Below are 16,149 nucleotides of genomic sequence, written 5' to 3' on the forward strand. Positions count from 1 at the left end.
TGTCAACAGTCCTTTGGCGCGGGACGCGTGTCCCCTTAACGTGCTGACTCCCGTCAGTACCTCTGCGGGGCGTCATGCCCCGTCTTTTTCTGCGGTCTCTTCCCGAGGGAAACACGATTAAAAACGTTCAACTACAGCTGCAAAATGGAACGCTGATACAAAAGCTTTTGTCGGCGACTCGTTCTGCGCCGAGTTTGATATCCGCAACAAAAGGTGGATAAGGCCCAGCAGCAGCGGTGTCCGAGCTAACGAGCAGTCGAAGCCAAGAAGGGGTAAGACCACTCCGCGGTCTCCGTTACACTCGAGACGCGGGGAACGCTCGCCGGGGACCTAGGAAAAACGCATCGCCGAGACAGAGACGACCGGTACTCATTCCGGAGGGGCGGGAGAAGCACGCGGAAAAGCCGACAGTGGACAACGGGAAAACCAACTGCTAGAAACACCGTGTACATATTAGCCTGGTGTCATCCTAGCAACGTCATAAGGCGTAGTTGCGACAAAGAAGCCAGTTTCCGAAGAAAGGGCAAAACGCAAGCTGTGTCTCTCTGACGAAACCGCAAAGAAATTGGAGGAAGACGATCGGAGAAAGCTTCACTCCAGGCCTGCGCACGCCCGCAAAAGGTGGAAAAGCATGTGAAGAAAGCGACGGTGGTCCGTGACACGCTGGATTCCATGCAAAGCATCTGGGATCGCCAGTTTTCTGTGAGTCATGAGGCGGAGGAAAGCTGTCTGGCCGCGACAAACTATCGCAGGACCGACGAAGGTGCCGACAGGCACTTAAAAGACGGGGCAGGGAACAACCAAACTCTCGCGAAATTCGATGATGACGGAGGAAAACCGCTAACCGAAAATTGTCAAGATGTCCTTAGAGCGAGTTGTCGGCAATGGTAATTGCGGAATGAGGCGCAAGACAAGAGAAACGGGAGTTTCCCTCTGGAGTTCGCTCGCAGGGCATGGAGAGGTTGCTGGAGTGCTGAAGAAGGAAGCAGAGGATCACTGTCTAACGAAAAACAGGAGAGGGCGTTACACGAGTCACCCACTCACACGTCGAGAGAAAACTGAAAGAATCCGCCAGAAAAGAGGACCGACCAAAAAGCCTGCTTTCTGGGCCAAAAACTGGTCACGCGGGTTTTATGGCTCTTCCACTCCGCTGCTCCGACCGGGCAGATACACGCATGATTCAACACTCCAGCAGCTGCCAATATCATTGAGTGCTTTTTGATGGAAGGCATGGCTGATACGCCCGCCCGTGCGTCGTGAGAAGAGTAGGCGGGAGATGCAGAAAGAGACAACTCTCTTGTTTCCCTTAAAAACCGAGGGACGTGATTTCTTGGACAGGATAGTTTAAGAAAAGATACAAACAAGGAGAAAAGCAACTGAAGAAGACAGCTCGGAAAGCTCTTACTGTTCGTGCGACGCGGCGATAGAGAGTCTCTGGGCAAGTCTAGCCAACACAGCGCACAGATCGCGCGCGTATGGGTATAATAGCAGTTTACATAGAGCCTGAGAGTATCGCCCCCACTGTTGATGGTGAAGTTCGCATTACGATCGAGGCTGCCCGCTTCCTTCGGAAGAACTACTTATACAGGTAAACCAGCAATATCCCGGTGTAAGACATAGAGAGGGCGACCAGAGAACTCCGGTGACGGCATGCGAAAAAAATGAGACGAGCCATGTGAGCCCTGAACAGCCCTCGACACGTTGCAGCAATAAGACCACGTCTCTTCCGTGAATGGTCTCTGTATAAATTTCCTGTGACAAAGCTTCCAGGAAACAGGTTTGGGTTTCCGTGCAACATGCGGAATTGTGAGCGGGCAAGGTCCCGCATTGGACTTTGACGCCGATCACCGCTGCAGAGCTATTTGATGCGCGGTTTCCATTTGGTCGTTTAATGATGCGCGTCGCTTGACGTTCCAGCGAAAAAACCGCGCCATCTGTTTCCAGGTGCCCGTTTGCGAAGATGCGTTTCCAGGTGTTTAGTTTACAGGGCTTGGTAGGTGCGAGCGGTCTCACTGTTTTGCTCCTCTTGCTTGCCGAGTTGCCGCACGAGACAGGACACTGGAAATGGGCTGATGGGGCATTTGGTCTTGAACAGTCACAAGTGACGTCAAGGAACGCTAATGATTCTGTTCCGGATGCGAACCGCATAGCTGGTATGATCGCCACCGTTCTTCAAGCGTTGGGGGTCGATAAAAATGGAACGTCGTTACATGGCTTCCAGGCGTCCTCAAATGACTTATTTGGAGGATCGGGGGCCGCCGGTTCATTGCCGTCGCCAGTCGTCAACGGCACAAACTCTGACGCGGAATCTGTAACGCCGCGTCCTTTGGAAAAGCAGATATTAAACGCGGACCGGGATGACGTAGCCGCTACCCCCGCCCACTCAGTGTCACCTTCTGCGGACTTGACGTCGAGTAGAGGCGCATTTTCTTTAAGACAGGACTTCAGTTCAGCTCCCCCACCACGCTGTGAACCAGAACTCCGGGACTTTGAACCACCGTTCAGACTGATTTCCGTCTATCCTCTCTCCGCGAAGTCGAGGTTTGTGTTGAAGGGGATGCAGCCGCTTCTCGCAGCCTTCTCGATCCCAGTGGTACCCGTGGGTGGGCCTCCTCTTTCGTATAGTGACGCCCCAGAGAAGGCAGCCTTCTCCGTACAGGCTAACAACTCCCTCGGCACGGTCTCGGGTAGAGGTTACTGGCTAACACCAAAGATATATCGGTTCCAGCCATTCGAACCGTGGCCTACAGATCTTCGAATTGAGGTCCATCTAAATGGGAATCTGCGGTCGTTAAGCGGCAGCGCCGTGGACACAGCTGATCCGTACTGGATTTGCAACAAAGTGCGTGTATTTACGACACCCCGGCTTGTCGCCAGGGTTCGCGCGGTAACGTCCAAGCTTGCGTCTAGTTTCACAGATGGACGGTGGTCACCTACGCTGAGTCAAAGCGCTGATCCGTTGTCGAGTCACCTCGAAGTCCCCCCGGATGGAGAGGTTGTCATCACATTCAATTCAGCTGTAGATATAGGGAACCTAAATGACGAGAGACTTCATGCCCGATTGATCGCTGTCGCACATTACCGTCCGGGAGGCGGGACCAAGGAGGACGAGTACTACTATGTGGACTACGATGCAAGAAAGTGTCTGGACGCCGAGGTTGATAGCCTGGTCTCGAAAGGGCCCGATGTGTCCCCTTTCACCGCAGGCGACCAGGATCGCCAGCGCGACGAAGTTGTAGGATGCGCCGTTTTATCTTTCACGAGAGACCAGCTGCGCTCTGGCCAAGAGTATGAACTCCTCATAAAGAAAAAGATCAGGTGAGAGCACTATTGTGACACCAAGCGTGACACAGTCCGGTTCGAAAGAGGTTGTGCAGATACAACCAACGACCACCGTGACTTCGTTTGCTCTCCGTTGGATGAGGAATGTTGAGGTTCTGTCTTACCTGAGACAACGTCATGTGCGTGTCACCGACCAAGGCACGAAATTGAAGAGGATCAGCTGGAGGCAAGGCTGTTACGTTTCTCAGGCAGCCCGATCCCCTCTTTAGCAGCCTCGTCCTTTTATCTGGAAGTGACCAGGAGGCCTGATTGGCGCACGACATACTGGATCAAGTGACTATTTGAATTGACTGTTCTTTTCTACAATGGAATGCGAATCTTTCGGTTCGGTCTCGTGCCGCCGATAGACTGAGAAGGCTCCCTATTCTCTGTTCGTCCCGGTGGCTGAGTCATTCCTGATGCCTGAATCGTTATCGGAAAGATGTGCAAAACGTCACCTGTGTGTCAAAATGCCTCTGCAGATATAATAAGATGAGCGGCCCTACAGGCCAACGGAAACCGGTGGAGTCCCCGTCGCCTCACGTCACAGCTGATCGAACAGAGTATTTGCAGGCTGCTACCCTGGCTTCGAGTTCTACTTCGGTTTTCTCCCGTTTCCTCTTGTCAGTGGGCGAAGTCCCGAATGACGAGGATCCAGATTCTCAGGAATCCACTGAAGAGAACCTGGAAGAGGAAGACAGCGACGGCGACGACAGGTATCACGGCCCAGACGGAGGCGAAGACGGAGGAGCGGATCAGGCCGTGTCATCGAACCGCCCAGAAAGCAGTGGGTTTGTGTATTCCGAAACAACTTTGAATCTCCGTCAGTTTGAGAAGCTCGGGGGAGGATCAGTGGGACTTCAGCTGACAGGTCTTCGTCCCTTCAAGTTTTTCGGCACGGGAAACTCCAGTTTCCGCAGCATGCCAACGGTCCGGTATCGGCGCCTCACCTTGTTGCTCCCTCATGGCTTGAACGGCTGCCAACCAAAGAAGCACTTGTGGCCGAGAACTTGCTGGTCGTCGTGGACTAGCGTCGATGCACGGTCGGCAAAGGCCGTCGAACGCCTGGCAGGCCAGATTGATCTACGTGTCGAAGGCTCGAACCAGACTGTCAACTTCACTTTGCACTTGAGAGATAGTATCACGGCTGTGCTAACAAGTCGCGACCTCCGTCCAGGGGTGAATTACGTCTTGTCGGTCGGAGGAAGTGTTATGGTGAGGGACAAATTTAACCAGCCCCTTCAACCGTCCGTGCTCGCTTTCCGCATGGACAGGCTTCAGAACTCTGCTCGGTTGGTTTTGCCTAGGGATCCACGTGTCTGGTTAATCGAAGATTCGTACCTCCGGCACCAGTTGCAAGAACGAGCTACGGTCCACTTGGGGACTGCTGTACAATTCACTGGCAGCGGGCGTTCCACCGGCGTTTCGTCTTCAAATGAAGATATGGAAGTGCGACAAGTCATCAGCAACGACTTCGGAGAATGTCTGCGAAGCCGCCCAGAGGCATGTTTGGCCACGCTTTTCGATAACTTCACAACCGCTCGCGAAAACTATCAGTGAGTGGCGTTCATCTGCTGAAGCTGTCTCTCGCTCTATTCTCCCTTTAATTTCACGTGGGCTGTATTTTCGTAAGATGTGCTCGAATTAAAATTCCAGGGGGGTCTGAGTGTGCGTCTTTAAGGTATGTGTCTATCGGCACTAGGTGTAAGGTTGGTCCTCAGCCTCCGACATATTTCAGCCCCCAACGTCTCTGCTTGGCATGTGATATCACCTGTTTTCGGTGGATTGCGAGGAGCTTTGTGGCTGGAACGGGTTCCGAGGCAATTAATCCAGGTAGCCCGAGGCTCTACTGGATTTTCCGGTCCATAGACGACTCACGTTTTGTTCCCCGAAAACAGTTAACGTTTCGGCGTGTGTGCGTGAGCGTTGTGTTTTGCAGCGGCCGAAGTGTTAAAGAAGTGACTCCGTCCCAGACCTTTCCCCATCCAAACCTCGTCTACTCATTTAAAAATGGAGCCTCCTCGATGTCGGGATCATTTAAAGCCGCTACGCCTCAGCCTTTTCTTTTTCATGGATTCACTACTACCTCGCTTTTCCTTATCACTGTCAAGAGCAAGGACCCGGTTCAACTCTACACTTCGACTTCGCATTTTCTGTGGGGTGTCTCGCGTTTCCTCGTGCGTGTCGCCCCCACAGTCAGGCATGAGGCAGAGAAAGCTCCTGCCTTGCTTGTGCAGGCGCTTGATCTTGAAACGGCGTATCCTCTGACTCGCTCGATGATTTCTGTGTACGGAAAGCCGCGGGGTGGAAGCGTAGTTTTGTTAGGCGACGGCATGACGGACGTGCGGGGCTTCGCGCTGGTTCCGGTTGAGAACCCAGCAGCAACAATGAAGCTGATCTTGGTTGTGGTACCTGCTGGACAGGTCGCGCCGTACGTGAGCGAGATCTTCGACGTGCCTTCTGTGTGGTTCGCCCCGAACACCGCTGGCTCGGCAGCCAGACCGTCCTGGGACGTGCCTCGCTCGAGACTGCGCCTGCGTAATGGGGAAATCATTTACAGGAAGGATCTATCTTTCGTCTTACTCAGTGACCGCAGTACATATCGTCCTGGAGAATCCATCCTGCTGTCTGGTTTCCAATTCCTCAGGGTTGAGTCGTGGGACAGCGGTTCTAGGGCAACGACCCTCATTCACGACGCTTTTGGCTTGGATCCAGGAGACTTGAAAATCTGGCTGCAAGTGACCTGGCAGACTCCAGAAGGACGCGGAGGAACGCCTAACGGCGTTCCTCCGCGAGGGAGCAGCAGAGACAATCCCATTGAAGAGCGAGCCTCTGCAGACAGGGTCATGAGGGATTCACGTGGTGCGGTATCTTCGACAAACAGAGGTTCGGCCGGAGACGCGGAAGAGTGCTCAAACGTTGTAGTTACGCTTGATGAATTCGGAAGCTTTGTTGCTACCGTGAACGTCCCCACTAAAGCTGAGCATGGCCTGCGAGCTGTGATTGATGTCGGCATCTTCGAGCGGGGAGGGCTGCCCGAAGAAAATGCTATCATGGCTGGTGCATGCATGCTTCACCCTGAAAGTCTCGTGCAAACGGAGAACATCGTTCAGCCCACAGTCCTCTCCAGACCAAATATTGTGATCTTCGCACCAAGGCGCACAGCAGTGTTTCTCACTGAGGTCAACGTTCCACCCTTTGTTCGTCACGATGGCCAACTTCTTGTGAAAGGTGTGGTGAAAACCCACGACGGGCTTCACCTGAACGGTCAGCAAGTTCGCCTCCGCTTCATTTTCGACGTGCCGGCTTTCCTACTTACGCGGTTTGGGCGCAACTCAGGTTGGTGGGCAGTGAAAACGAGGCAACGACACGCGGCCGTTTCAGTGGTTTCCCGACGTGCTGGACGGGTCCGCGTCGAGGCGGCAGCATGGTCGAACGGTATGGGAAGCTTTGAGTTTAGTTTAAACCTTGGAGAGCTAGTCTGGATGGCTGAGGACCGAAAGGCAAGCCCACTCCGTCTTCAGTTGGGCACTGCTATTTCCGTTGAAGTCGAGTGTCAGCGGCCGAAAACGGAACGAGGAACACCCTACAAAGAAACAACGATAGTAGCAAACACGCCTTGGAGCATCTCGGCTTTCGAAGTTTCCATCACGCCTCTTCTCCCTGGAGTACCGTTTACAGTTACCACCAGAGTCGTGCCTCGTCCTCGGGTGAAGTCAGTGGAGCAAATTGGACGGGAGGTCGTTCTCGAAGTATTGCGAGTGGCCCCAGAGACCCCCCTTCCCCTGCCTCACGGGATTGCCTGGAAAGACTGGATGAAGAACCCCGGATTGGCGCGCTGTCCACTAGGGTATATGCCACTGGCGACGGACGGAACAGTTGAAGTTAAGGAGCTACGTAAACTCGAGGGAATCACGTTGGTGCAGAGATGTGATGCGAAGAGGGACTGCTACGTAAAACTGCCAGTCGATGCAGCCCAGTACCTTTTCATCGCTACACTCACTGATACGGCAATGGGCCGAGAGACCCGCTGCGAGTTCTTTCAGGCGAATCAGCGGACGTTATCGTCGCAACAAATTTCTCTGAAGGTGAGTCTTCGTGCTAAGCACCATGCATCTAGAAGGATGTCGAGCAGGGTATATTTCGTCTTCGCCGCTGTCACGACACGATCTTTAACAGTAATGTAACGACACTTTTCCTTCACGGGGTCGTCATCGTTCTGTGGACTGGACTCCTGCCCCGCAGTTGCTATGTACGGAGTGGGTATCAAGCCGGATGTTAAATTTCAGCAGCCACATTCGTTCATAGGAGTTGGACTGCTATGCGAATGCATGCATCTGCTGAGCCTGTGTTACAGAGGACTGCTTGGTTGTTTCGTTTGCCCTCCCCTATCTAGGTGCGTCTACACAAGCATAAATATGCAGCAGGTGACGGTGTTCGTCTGCGCTTCCTAAATCCGTTTGCGGAAGGGTCTGCGATTAGGCCGCTGAGGACACGGACCATGACGGGTACAGCAAACGACAATGCAGAAAAAGCTGCAGCGGAAGCGGATGTCGAGGTAAATGTGTCTGTAGTATGGAATACACAGACACTGCGTCGCCATTCACGGATGGTGTCTTTCCGCAACAAGGATATCGTGGATATATCTGTCGGACGAGTTCCGGAGGAATGCCTATCGATTTGCAGTTTCACTCTCTTCATAACACTGCCAATGTCGTCAGAGCCGCTGCCTCTTATGCAGCTCGATCTCAGCGAAAACGGGCTTTATCCTTCTACTGCAGTTGCACAAAATCCGCTGGCCCTAAAGTACGGACCCTTCGTCGTTCAACAGGAGATCAAAGTGGTCGTATCTCATCCCGTCCGGGAGCTTCACGTTCCCGCAGGCGCTGTTGACTTGCGCATCATCGATTCACGGGGCTTACCACGTAAGACGTTTGACGGAAAAGAGCGTGTCACAGTGCAGGTCACTGTCCACAAGAGCAGGCTGGGCCTCGACGGGCTGTTGAAAGTCCGTGGGTGGCAACGGAATGTCACTTCCAGCAGTGATCAACGCGACGGCACCTCAGTGCAATCGGCGAGGCCAATCTCGGCCTCGAGTTTCTCGACGCCAACTTCGGCCTCGGCTTTCTTGACGTTTCCCTCAGTGCCAAGCAACACTTCTGTCAATCCGTCCGATAGCGAGGAAACAGGGGACGGAAGCATGTTCCTGGACGACTTGCCGCTTAGTGTCAAAGGCCAGGTTTTGCTGACCATGGTCGACAAACGATTCCTCGATAGTGCTTCTGCACCAGTTTTCCCGCTGGCAGATCAACTGGACAAGAGAGCGGCTGCCGGGCCACACCATGGGGTTGGAACTACGGTGTTGAAGTGGAGCTCCTCTCTGGATCAGGTCTGCAGCTATGAGGGTTTCCGTTTCATTAATGAGGTGAAGCAGCGAAGACTAGCCACTGACCCGTGGTTTGACGATTTGCCGTGGCCTCTGTTGCCAAGGATGTTCTACAACTCCACGTACAGTAACGAATATCTGGACGACACTGCAGTATACGAAAAGTATGCGTGGCCGCTCACCGGACAATTTCCTCCCAAGCACGCCTCTAGCCTGAAAAAAGTGCGTGTGAGTCAACGGGGATTGTTCATGGCGGAATGGGGACAGGTGTTGAGACCGGATCCGGCGGAGGCGGCAGGCAATGACGGCGTGTGGGATGTAACACCAAAAGCATCGGGTGAACCCCCCAATGGAGAGGAACAAGAAGACCTAGATATTCTGGAGGACGTACGCCCATTTCACGGAGAAGATCATGATGCAGACTACGAACTCCAGTTCCTTCCTCGAACGCAACCTATTATCGGGTGGCGTGCAGTCGAATTGGTTGACATCGGACGAGGGATACTGCGAGGTTCCTTGGAGGTGACACTCCCCAATGAGGCTACTGCACATGCTGTGAGAGCTTACACGGTTATTCGTGTGAGTCCAGCACAGACATCTTCCTCAACTGAGACCATTCCTGGCAGAGTCTCCGATGAATCACCCAGCGAGACGCACAGTGCTTTCGCTGCAACTGATACCTCACGACGCGGGATTTTGGTACAGGACCAGCAGAGCTTTGAAGCCGAAACTATGGCACGAGAGAGATATTCAGGGACAGCACTCATGGTGGATTCTCTGGAGAAAGTCTTCCAGATTCGGAAGTCTGTGGCCGTTCGCGCGTATGCCCCTTCAACTATACGACGGGAGGACGTGGCCCTAGTGGGCGTCACACTGGATGCGGGCCCGAACCTGATAGGGAAGGGCGCGATTGTGAAGCTCGTTTCAACTTCGCTGTTGACACCTTTGACGTCGCTGACGCCACGGACCCAACGCGTTTATATTGAGAGACCGACGCAACAGGTCCTGTTTCACGTGGCTGCAGACCGAGGTTTTGGCACAGCGGAGGCAATCTTCAGTGTCGGTCTGGGGGCGTCGACCAGCCGACTGTCATCGCAAAGGGAATCACTCTCCGACTGGTTCACATTTCCGTCGCTCCCCTCAATGGGCACGACTTTCGAAGCAAGCATGGCAAGAAGTAGCCTGAACGATAACGGCGCGTGGTCGAAGAGGCGGTTCAGGCGCGTAGTCACTGTGAAGGTCACTATGGAGGTGTTGCCGAGCTTGCGTCGCATGACCACAGCAAACTTGTATCCAGTCGAGGCTCTAAATATTTCTCTTGATGACCCAGCAGTGGAAGCGTTGGGGTACAACACGCGTATCGGGTTGCCGCTGCCGCGACCCGTGGTGCCTGACATCGGGACGCTTCGGTTGGCGGCGGGAATAAGTGGCGTGTCGGCAATCCTCTTCAGACTACGCGAGCTCATCCAAACGAGGTTGTTCGTGCCCTACGAAAACCGCAGCATGGACTGGTTTCAACGGCCATACAACGGAAGTGACCTTTTGATCATTTTATTTGGCGAGGCATTGATGCGGAAGGCTTACGGGTTCCAGGACGCCCAAGTCGCTGTGGCAGCTGATCGGGCCAGGACCCTTCTCCCGGGGTTCTACTCTGGAGACTCCTCTCGGGGCTTTCTCGCAGCGCCTGCGAAAACAGTCAAGGGTGCAAATGCACCGCTCAGCGTCATGCTGACCATGCTGGCTGTGTTTGTGGCAGACGCAGGTGTAACATCATCCCTGAAGTTCCAGAGGAGGAAGTTTGTTGTGGCAGCAAACCGCTACATTCGAATGATGGCTTCCACTTGGAACCAAAATAATGAAGGCATGACGTTGCTACAGTATATTGGCCCTGCTCTTATTGGAACGCTCCGCTTTGTCTTGGGATCTTCGCATAGATTTGGCCTAGATCTGCAGTCCGAACACGCGCTTTCGACAACGAGCTTGCTGCCACAGACGCAAACAACGCGTGAGGATATTTGTGACAAACTTCCGCCGCACATTCTGTGGGCACTGCTGGTGATGAAGCGAGAAAACCCAACAGCCGAAACGCACCCGGTAGAGTCCAGCTGCATCCGAGCCATGATTCGGCTCTTTCGGCGACGGGGGCTAAAGGGATACATCGCCTTAGGTGTCGACACAGACGAACCAAACACCAACACCGTACACAGCTTGATGCTTCTCTTATTGACCTCAAGGCCTCAGTGGACTCAAGAGTACGCGGAGGAAATACGGGCTATGATGATTTACCTCTATGGGGGTGGACGGAAACCCCCTAGGGCGTTTATGGTTCCAGGTCTCTCTCGATGGTCTCTGGTCTTACTCCTTCTGGCTATAGAACAGTGGGATCGTCAGCTGAGGAACGTGACAGATCAGAATCTGGTGCTCGAGGTGCAAGCTCGAGAATCATCTGAAATCGATGGATATCCTCTGATCGACGGCCGCTTTTACTCTCACCACCGGGGTCCAGTAGAACGATCCATTGGCTGGAGGGAACTGGAAAAAAAAGTTGCGAGCAGGCGGAATGAGAAGCTAAGGAGGCTCTTTGCAGATGAAGTGCCGGTTGCAAAAGCGGGGCTTGCCGTCTTGGCGGTAGGCAAAGGAACCGCGATCGTTTCGACGCTTTCGGACTTCATGCCTTCCAGACCTGTTGTGCAGCCGACCTACGAGGGATGTCTGGTTCAGAAGAGATACCACCTGCTTGATGCCCACCGGGGCTACTGCAAACCCGACAGCACTCTTGTTGTGAACTCGGGAGACAGAGTCTGCGTGTTTATCACAGTAACTTTTAAGAGTACTGCAAAGTAAGTTAAAGGAATTCCGGTAGGGGCTTTATTGGATGAGCGTGTGCCATGCCACCACATCGTCTGTTGAAACTTACGTCTAATCGGGGACAGGTGTCGTTTTTTGCTGCATATTTCCTTCTCTATTTGTCAGGGAATATTTTGAAACACGTGTGTGCACCTAGCGCACCCCGGGTCCTGCAAGGACAGTGGCTCTGGTGCCGTGCTTGGTCCATGGATCTGAAGGAATGACTCGTTTTCCGGCATTCTGCTAGCAATCGTTTCCCAGCCAATGTCTATTATACACGAAGACGCACGGGTGTAGTTCTCGTGTTTCGTTCCAAAAGCGAGGGTGTTCTCGTGCCCGGAGAAACACCAAGTTGTTTTGTCTGTTTGTGTTTAGGCTAATAACCGTTCGCGATTGGTTGCCTGCCGGTTTGCAACCACTTGACGAAGTTGCAGAAGGCTTCTCCCCTCAGAGCCTAACTCCGATTCCGCGCGATCAGGCGGCTGATTGCGCTGTGACCACACCCTTCTTAGAAGGCCACTGCAAAAAATATATCCGTGGACAGGCGATTGAGTGGGTTTGTGAGTCGCTGCCGCCGGGAACTCACTCCTTCGCCGTGCTGGCCTCCGCCAACTTCCCAGGTTTCTACGAAGTGTCGCTGTCTACTGCCTTTGTGTACGTGCTGGCCCGGCGTTCAGTCCCCGGGGACCAGGCCGGTAGTACAAGCTTTTCCCGTACTTTGCAGGGAACAAGCGGCGCGGCACACAAGGCCTTCGCCGTCCTCCCCATAAACCACGGAACAGAGGACGTGCTGACGATGAAACAAATAGATCCGTTCACGATAGCAGGATTGCCGACGGTACGCTGCGATTCATCATCAGCTGCATTAAGTTGAAGTTTCTCTTCAGCGTGAATATCTGTGTCTTTCGGTGCTTTTTTATATCGTTTTTAGGCGTGCGCGTTACCCGTTCGCTTTCTGGACACATTTTGACATGGTAGCCTTACCGAGTATTATCCATACATACCAGGCGTAAAAAGAGTAGCTTCAGTTGTTATCTGATTGGTATTGCATCACGTAAAAAACATTTTGTATGCGTTAAATAAGGAAGGATTGAAGAGGTTGGGTGGCATTCGAAAATTCTCGAAGGCCGCAACGTGCCCTTAGTCAACGAGACCCGACAACAGTAGCTGGTCACCTCCACATTCTTTCCTGTCAAACAACGTCGCCGATATTTCTGCTGTGGGCATGTTTTTGCAGCCTCCATTATGGTTCCTTGAAGGTCGTCCGAAAATCTGCCCGACATGCGAACTTGGGACAGTGTGCTCTCCCGCGTTGGGTGAATGCGTTTCTGAGGGATTCTGACCCTGCAGGAGAGCCATCCTATGCTCAGGACCCCTGCGAGTGTTCGTCCGCCAGTCTCTCGCCTATAGCTTACGGATCAGCAAGCATGTCTCCGTTGTGTTTTCGTTGCATTCCTGCTTCATTTCAGTGGTTATTAGAAGCGGTTGAGTTGAGTTTTGGTAGATATCTTTTCTCGGAGGATTACCGAATGAAGTCTTGTCTCCGCCACCACAAGTTCCCCGGGGTTTCGTATGTGGGTTCGTGCACCGCACTTGTAAAAGACATCTGTATATCGTTCCCTTGTAGTTTTATGGTTCTATACAGTTTACACTCGTACTAAGAATATATACAGCTGCCATGCATGTGGGAGCTGAATTGTCGATTCTTGAGAACGTATCCACTATAACCATGCTGAAACATGGTGCCCAGTCACACGCATATCTTCATCCGATTGCCCACACAGCTCATGCCTTCCAGCTCTTCTGTGGTGCTGAGTCTGGATTGGTTTATTTCATGTGAGTCTACTCCCTCAACTCTTTCCCCCATATACGCTACGGGGGCCGTTATGTTTGCAGAGGGTCGTAGATATTCCCCATGTTGTCAAAACCCGATTCATAACGCAGCCTCGCTGTACGTGGTACACGTACCTTTTGGAGGTTCAGCACACAGTGATTGTAGTTCGATCTCCACTTCGGGTATAGCAAGTGAGTACCGGAAGTACTGAACAGTATTTGACATCCCTGGTAGAACGGCAACGCGTCCTGCTTAGGAATGACTAATGCTAGCGGTAGTTGTTGACTCGCTGCAAGGTTCATGCCACAGGGCAAACTGCTGAGCGTCCGGGGGAAATCAATATGACCGTAGAGAATTTCTGGCGGGGGTAACCAAACCCCTCACAGACGGATTTCCATGCTAGGAGCGCAGCCCGCTGCTTCGTGGATGCCTGTTTCGTCATTTATGCGGTTCACTTGTGCCGGGACTGCTCGATGCAACGCATGCGCGAGCTTGAAAAGGCGTGTTTTCTGCTCTGCAGCAACTTACGAGCCGGCGCGAGACAGCGGGGCGACGGTCCACAACAGTTTTTGTGAGGATATAATGGCGGTTTGTTGACGGGATTATTCAGTTGATAATATCTGATGAGGACTTAGTTTATGCCCAAGATTTGCCACAGAGCAGAGAGTTTCCGGCGAACATGATTCACAGGAGGACTTACTGTGGGGGCGAGGCCGTTCGGGACGACGTTGGACACTGGCCAAGTCACACCGTCAGGAAGAGGGCAAAAGCTTGAAATATCCAGTGTTTGTAGTAAGGGGTGAAAAGCCGGGTCCTACGCCGTGTAAAGTATTGTGGTGTTCTAGAATCTGAGTTCGCGATGGAGTCTTGAACAACTTTCTCTGGCACCACACGCTGTATGCTGTGTTGTCGTGACGCTATGGTGTACGCCTCGTTGATTACGTGACATCACACTTTCGCCTTTACTGTCTTAAAGTGGAGAAAAGTGCCTGGAAGGCATGTCTTTCAATCAGTGACAGGGCGTACTAACAGGAACGTGTAGCCTCATAGACAGCTTGGTATGGCAGCCCTACCGGACGAAGGAGCTTTTTCACTGGCGACATCGGCGGTTAGCAGGTGGTGAATCGCTCTGCAGAGGTTCCGCAAGGAGGGTGAGGCTGGTGCGACATATTCCTCAGGAACTCTATGCAAGAGCACCCGAGACAGAAGAGCGGGTTTCGCCCCTTCCGACGTACAGAGGTGGCGAATGATACATTAGGATTGGCTGATTGAAAGAGCATCGACTTGATTGGCACCATCTATCACTATATTGCCGGCGTCTCCGTTGAAGCCCAGTGCTGATGACCTAAACGTGAACGAAGTGGGGGCCTGCGACGCAACTTCACGCTGCCGAATGAGGTTCATACCGTCACTAAAGCACACGGATCGGATACGACCACGTTCACCGCAACCAGCACCGTACCGATCCTCCGTTGTGTGGCTTAGCATCCTGCGCACGTTACAGCGTATCTGTATCATGGTCGTTGCACCTTGTTGATTTAATCATCCGGGACAAGCAAACCGTGACTGGTCCTGGATGTGGCCTTCGAGCTGTGTTCGCTATCTGTTAATGACTAAGGACGCATCCGCAGAGAGCTGCGGACAGAAGCCATACTCTGGAGGAAACGAGGCAACAAACCGAGGTGCTATGTTCGTCTCTCGACATATGAGAAGGGAACATAGAAAATAACGGAATGATAGCCACTAAATGGCGTCTGGTAGCGGCGGGAGTCTCACCGCAAGGCAGAGAGCCACACTCTCGTCATTACACTTGTGCGATATTCAAGTCTCCACTCTCGATGTTACTGCCCATGAAAGTGGCACACCTAAGCGGCAACTAGATGATCATTTCTTAGTGGCTGCTGCATCATCCGCAGTGGTTCTATCAGAGAGTTGGAATCGAGTCGTCTTGCAGTAGCAATGAAGACGCTGAGGACTGTGCTTGGTAGCCGTATAGCCAGCTTTCGCCCCCTTTTTCTTGGTTGCTGTGGAACATTTGGTGGACACGATTCCCGATTTGCTAGAAACGGAGCGCGGGACGAGTGCGCCTTCGCAATGATATTAATGGTTACTACCATTAGTGAGGCCACGGCTATTGGGCACCGGGAGTCACACAGAAAAGCGACGCAACAGATATTTCTGGAATGCTATGGAAGACCCAGACGCAGTCAGACACGGCCTAACTTTACGATCGCGCATCCTCTGGCGATGTGCCAGTCCTAGTCCTTATCGGCGGCCGGGGGTGAGAGTGGACCGTCATCCAGTGCGTGAATGGAAGAGACATGCAGACGAATTGCCACCTACACGAGTGCCTATGAAACCAACGTGATGTTTCTTTCTCCTCGATGGCCACAAAAAGCCAAAGGCGCCACACTGTGTGTTTCACACTGCATGGCTTTTGCAGGCACGGAGTTTCGTGGAAAGGCATGAATCAATCCCCCTGCATGCATGCACGCTGCGGCGGCCAACCGTGTCAGCATTCAACGCAGCCGCGCCAGATTGTACAGGATTGTCGACATCTGGATTGCCTTCGCTGAATCAACCACAGCATTTTTATTGTGGACCCATTATGCACCTTTTTCGCAAGCCCAGAATTTTATTCCTTGGACAACTGTATTGCGCCACGTTCTGCGTCCATGCCGACGTTCCTCGGCAATCGCACAGCTGGAACGTCTTCGCCTCCCTGCTCGTCGATGGGAACAGTGAACGCGTCTTTTGTGTT

General features: G+C 52.9%; 1 protein-coding gene across 1 annotated transcript; it reads left to right on the forward strand.

Moving 5' to 3' along the window:
- Positions 1-1,475: 1,475 nt before the first annotated feature.
- On the forward strand, positions 1,476-12,896 carry NCLIV_040650 (conserved hypothetical protein; the record flags this gene model as incomplete). Its single annotated transcript, XM_003880975.1, has 8 exons — positions 1,476-1,588; positions 2,878-3,318; positions 3,804-4,877; positions 5,261-6,660; positions 7,679-7,717; positions 8,043-11,547; positions 11,930-12,392; positions 12,792-12,896. 8 exons carry the CDS (start codon positions 1,476-1,478, stop codon positions 12,894-12,896), a joined length of 7,140 nt encoding a protein of 2,379 aa, XP_003881024.1.
- Positions 12,897-16,149: the final 3,253 nt, after the last annotated feature.

This window comes from Neospora caninum, chromosome IX, assembly GCF_000208865.1.
Source record: "Neospora caninum Liverpool complete genome, chromosome IX".
NCBI lineage: Eukaryota > Apicomplexa > Conoidasida > Eucoccidiorida > Sarcocystidae > Neospora > Neospora caninum.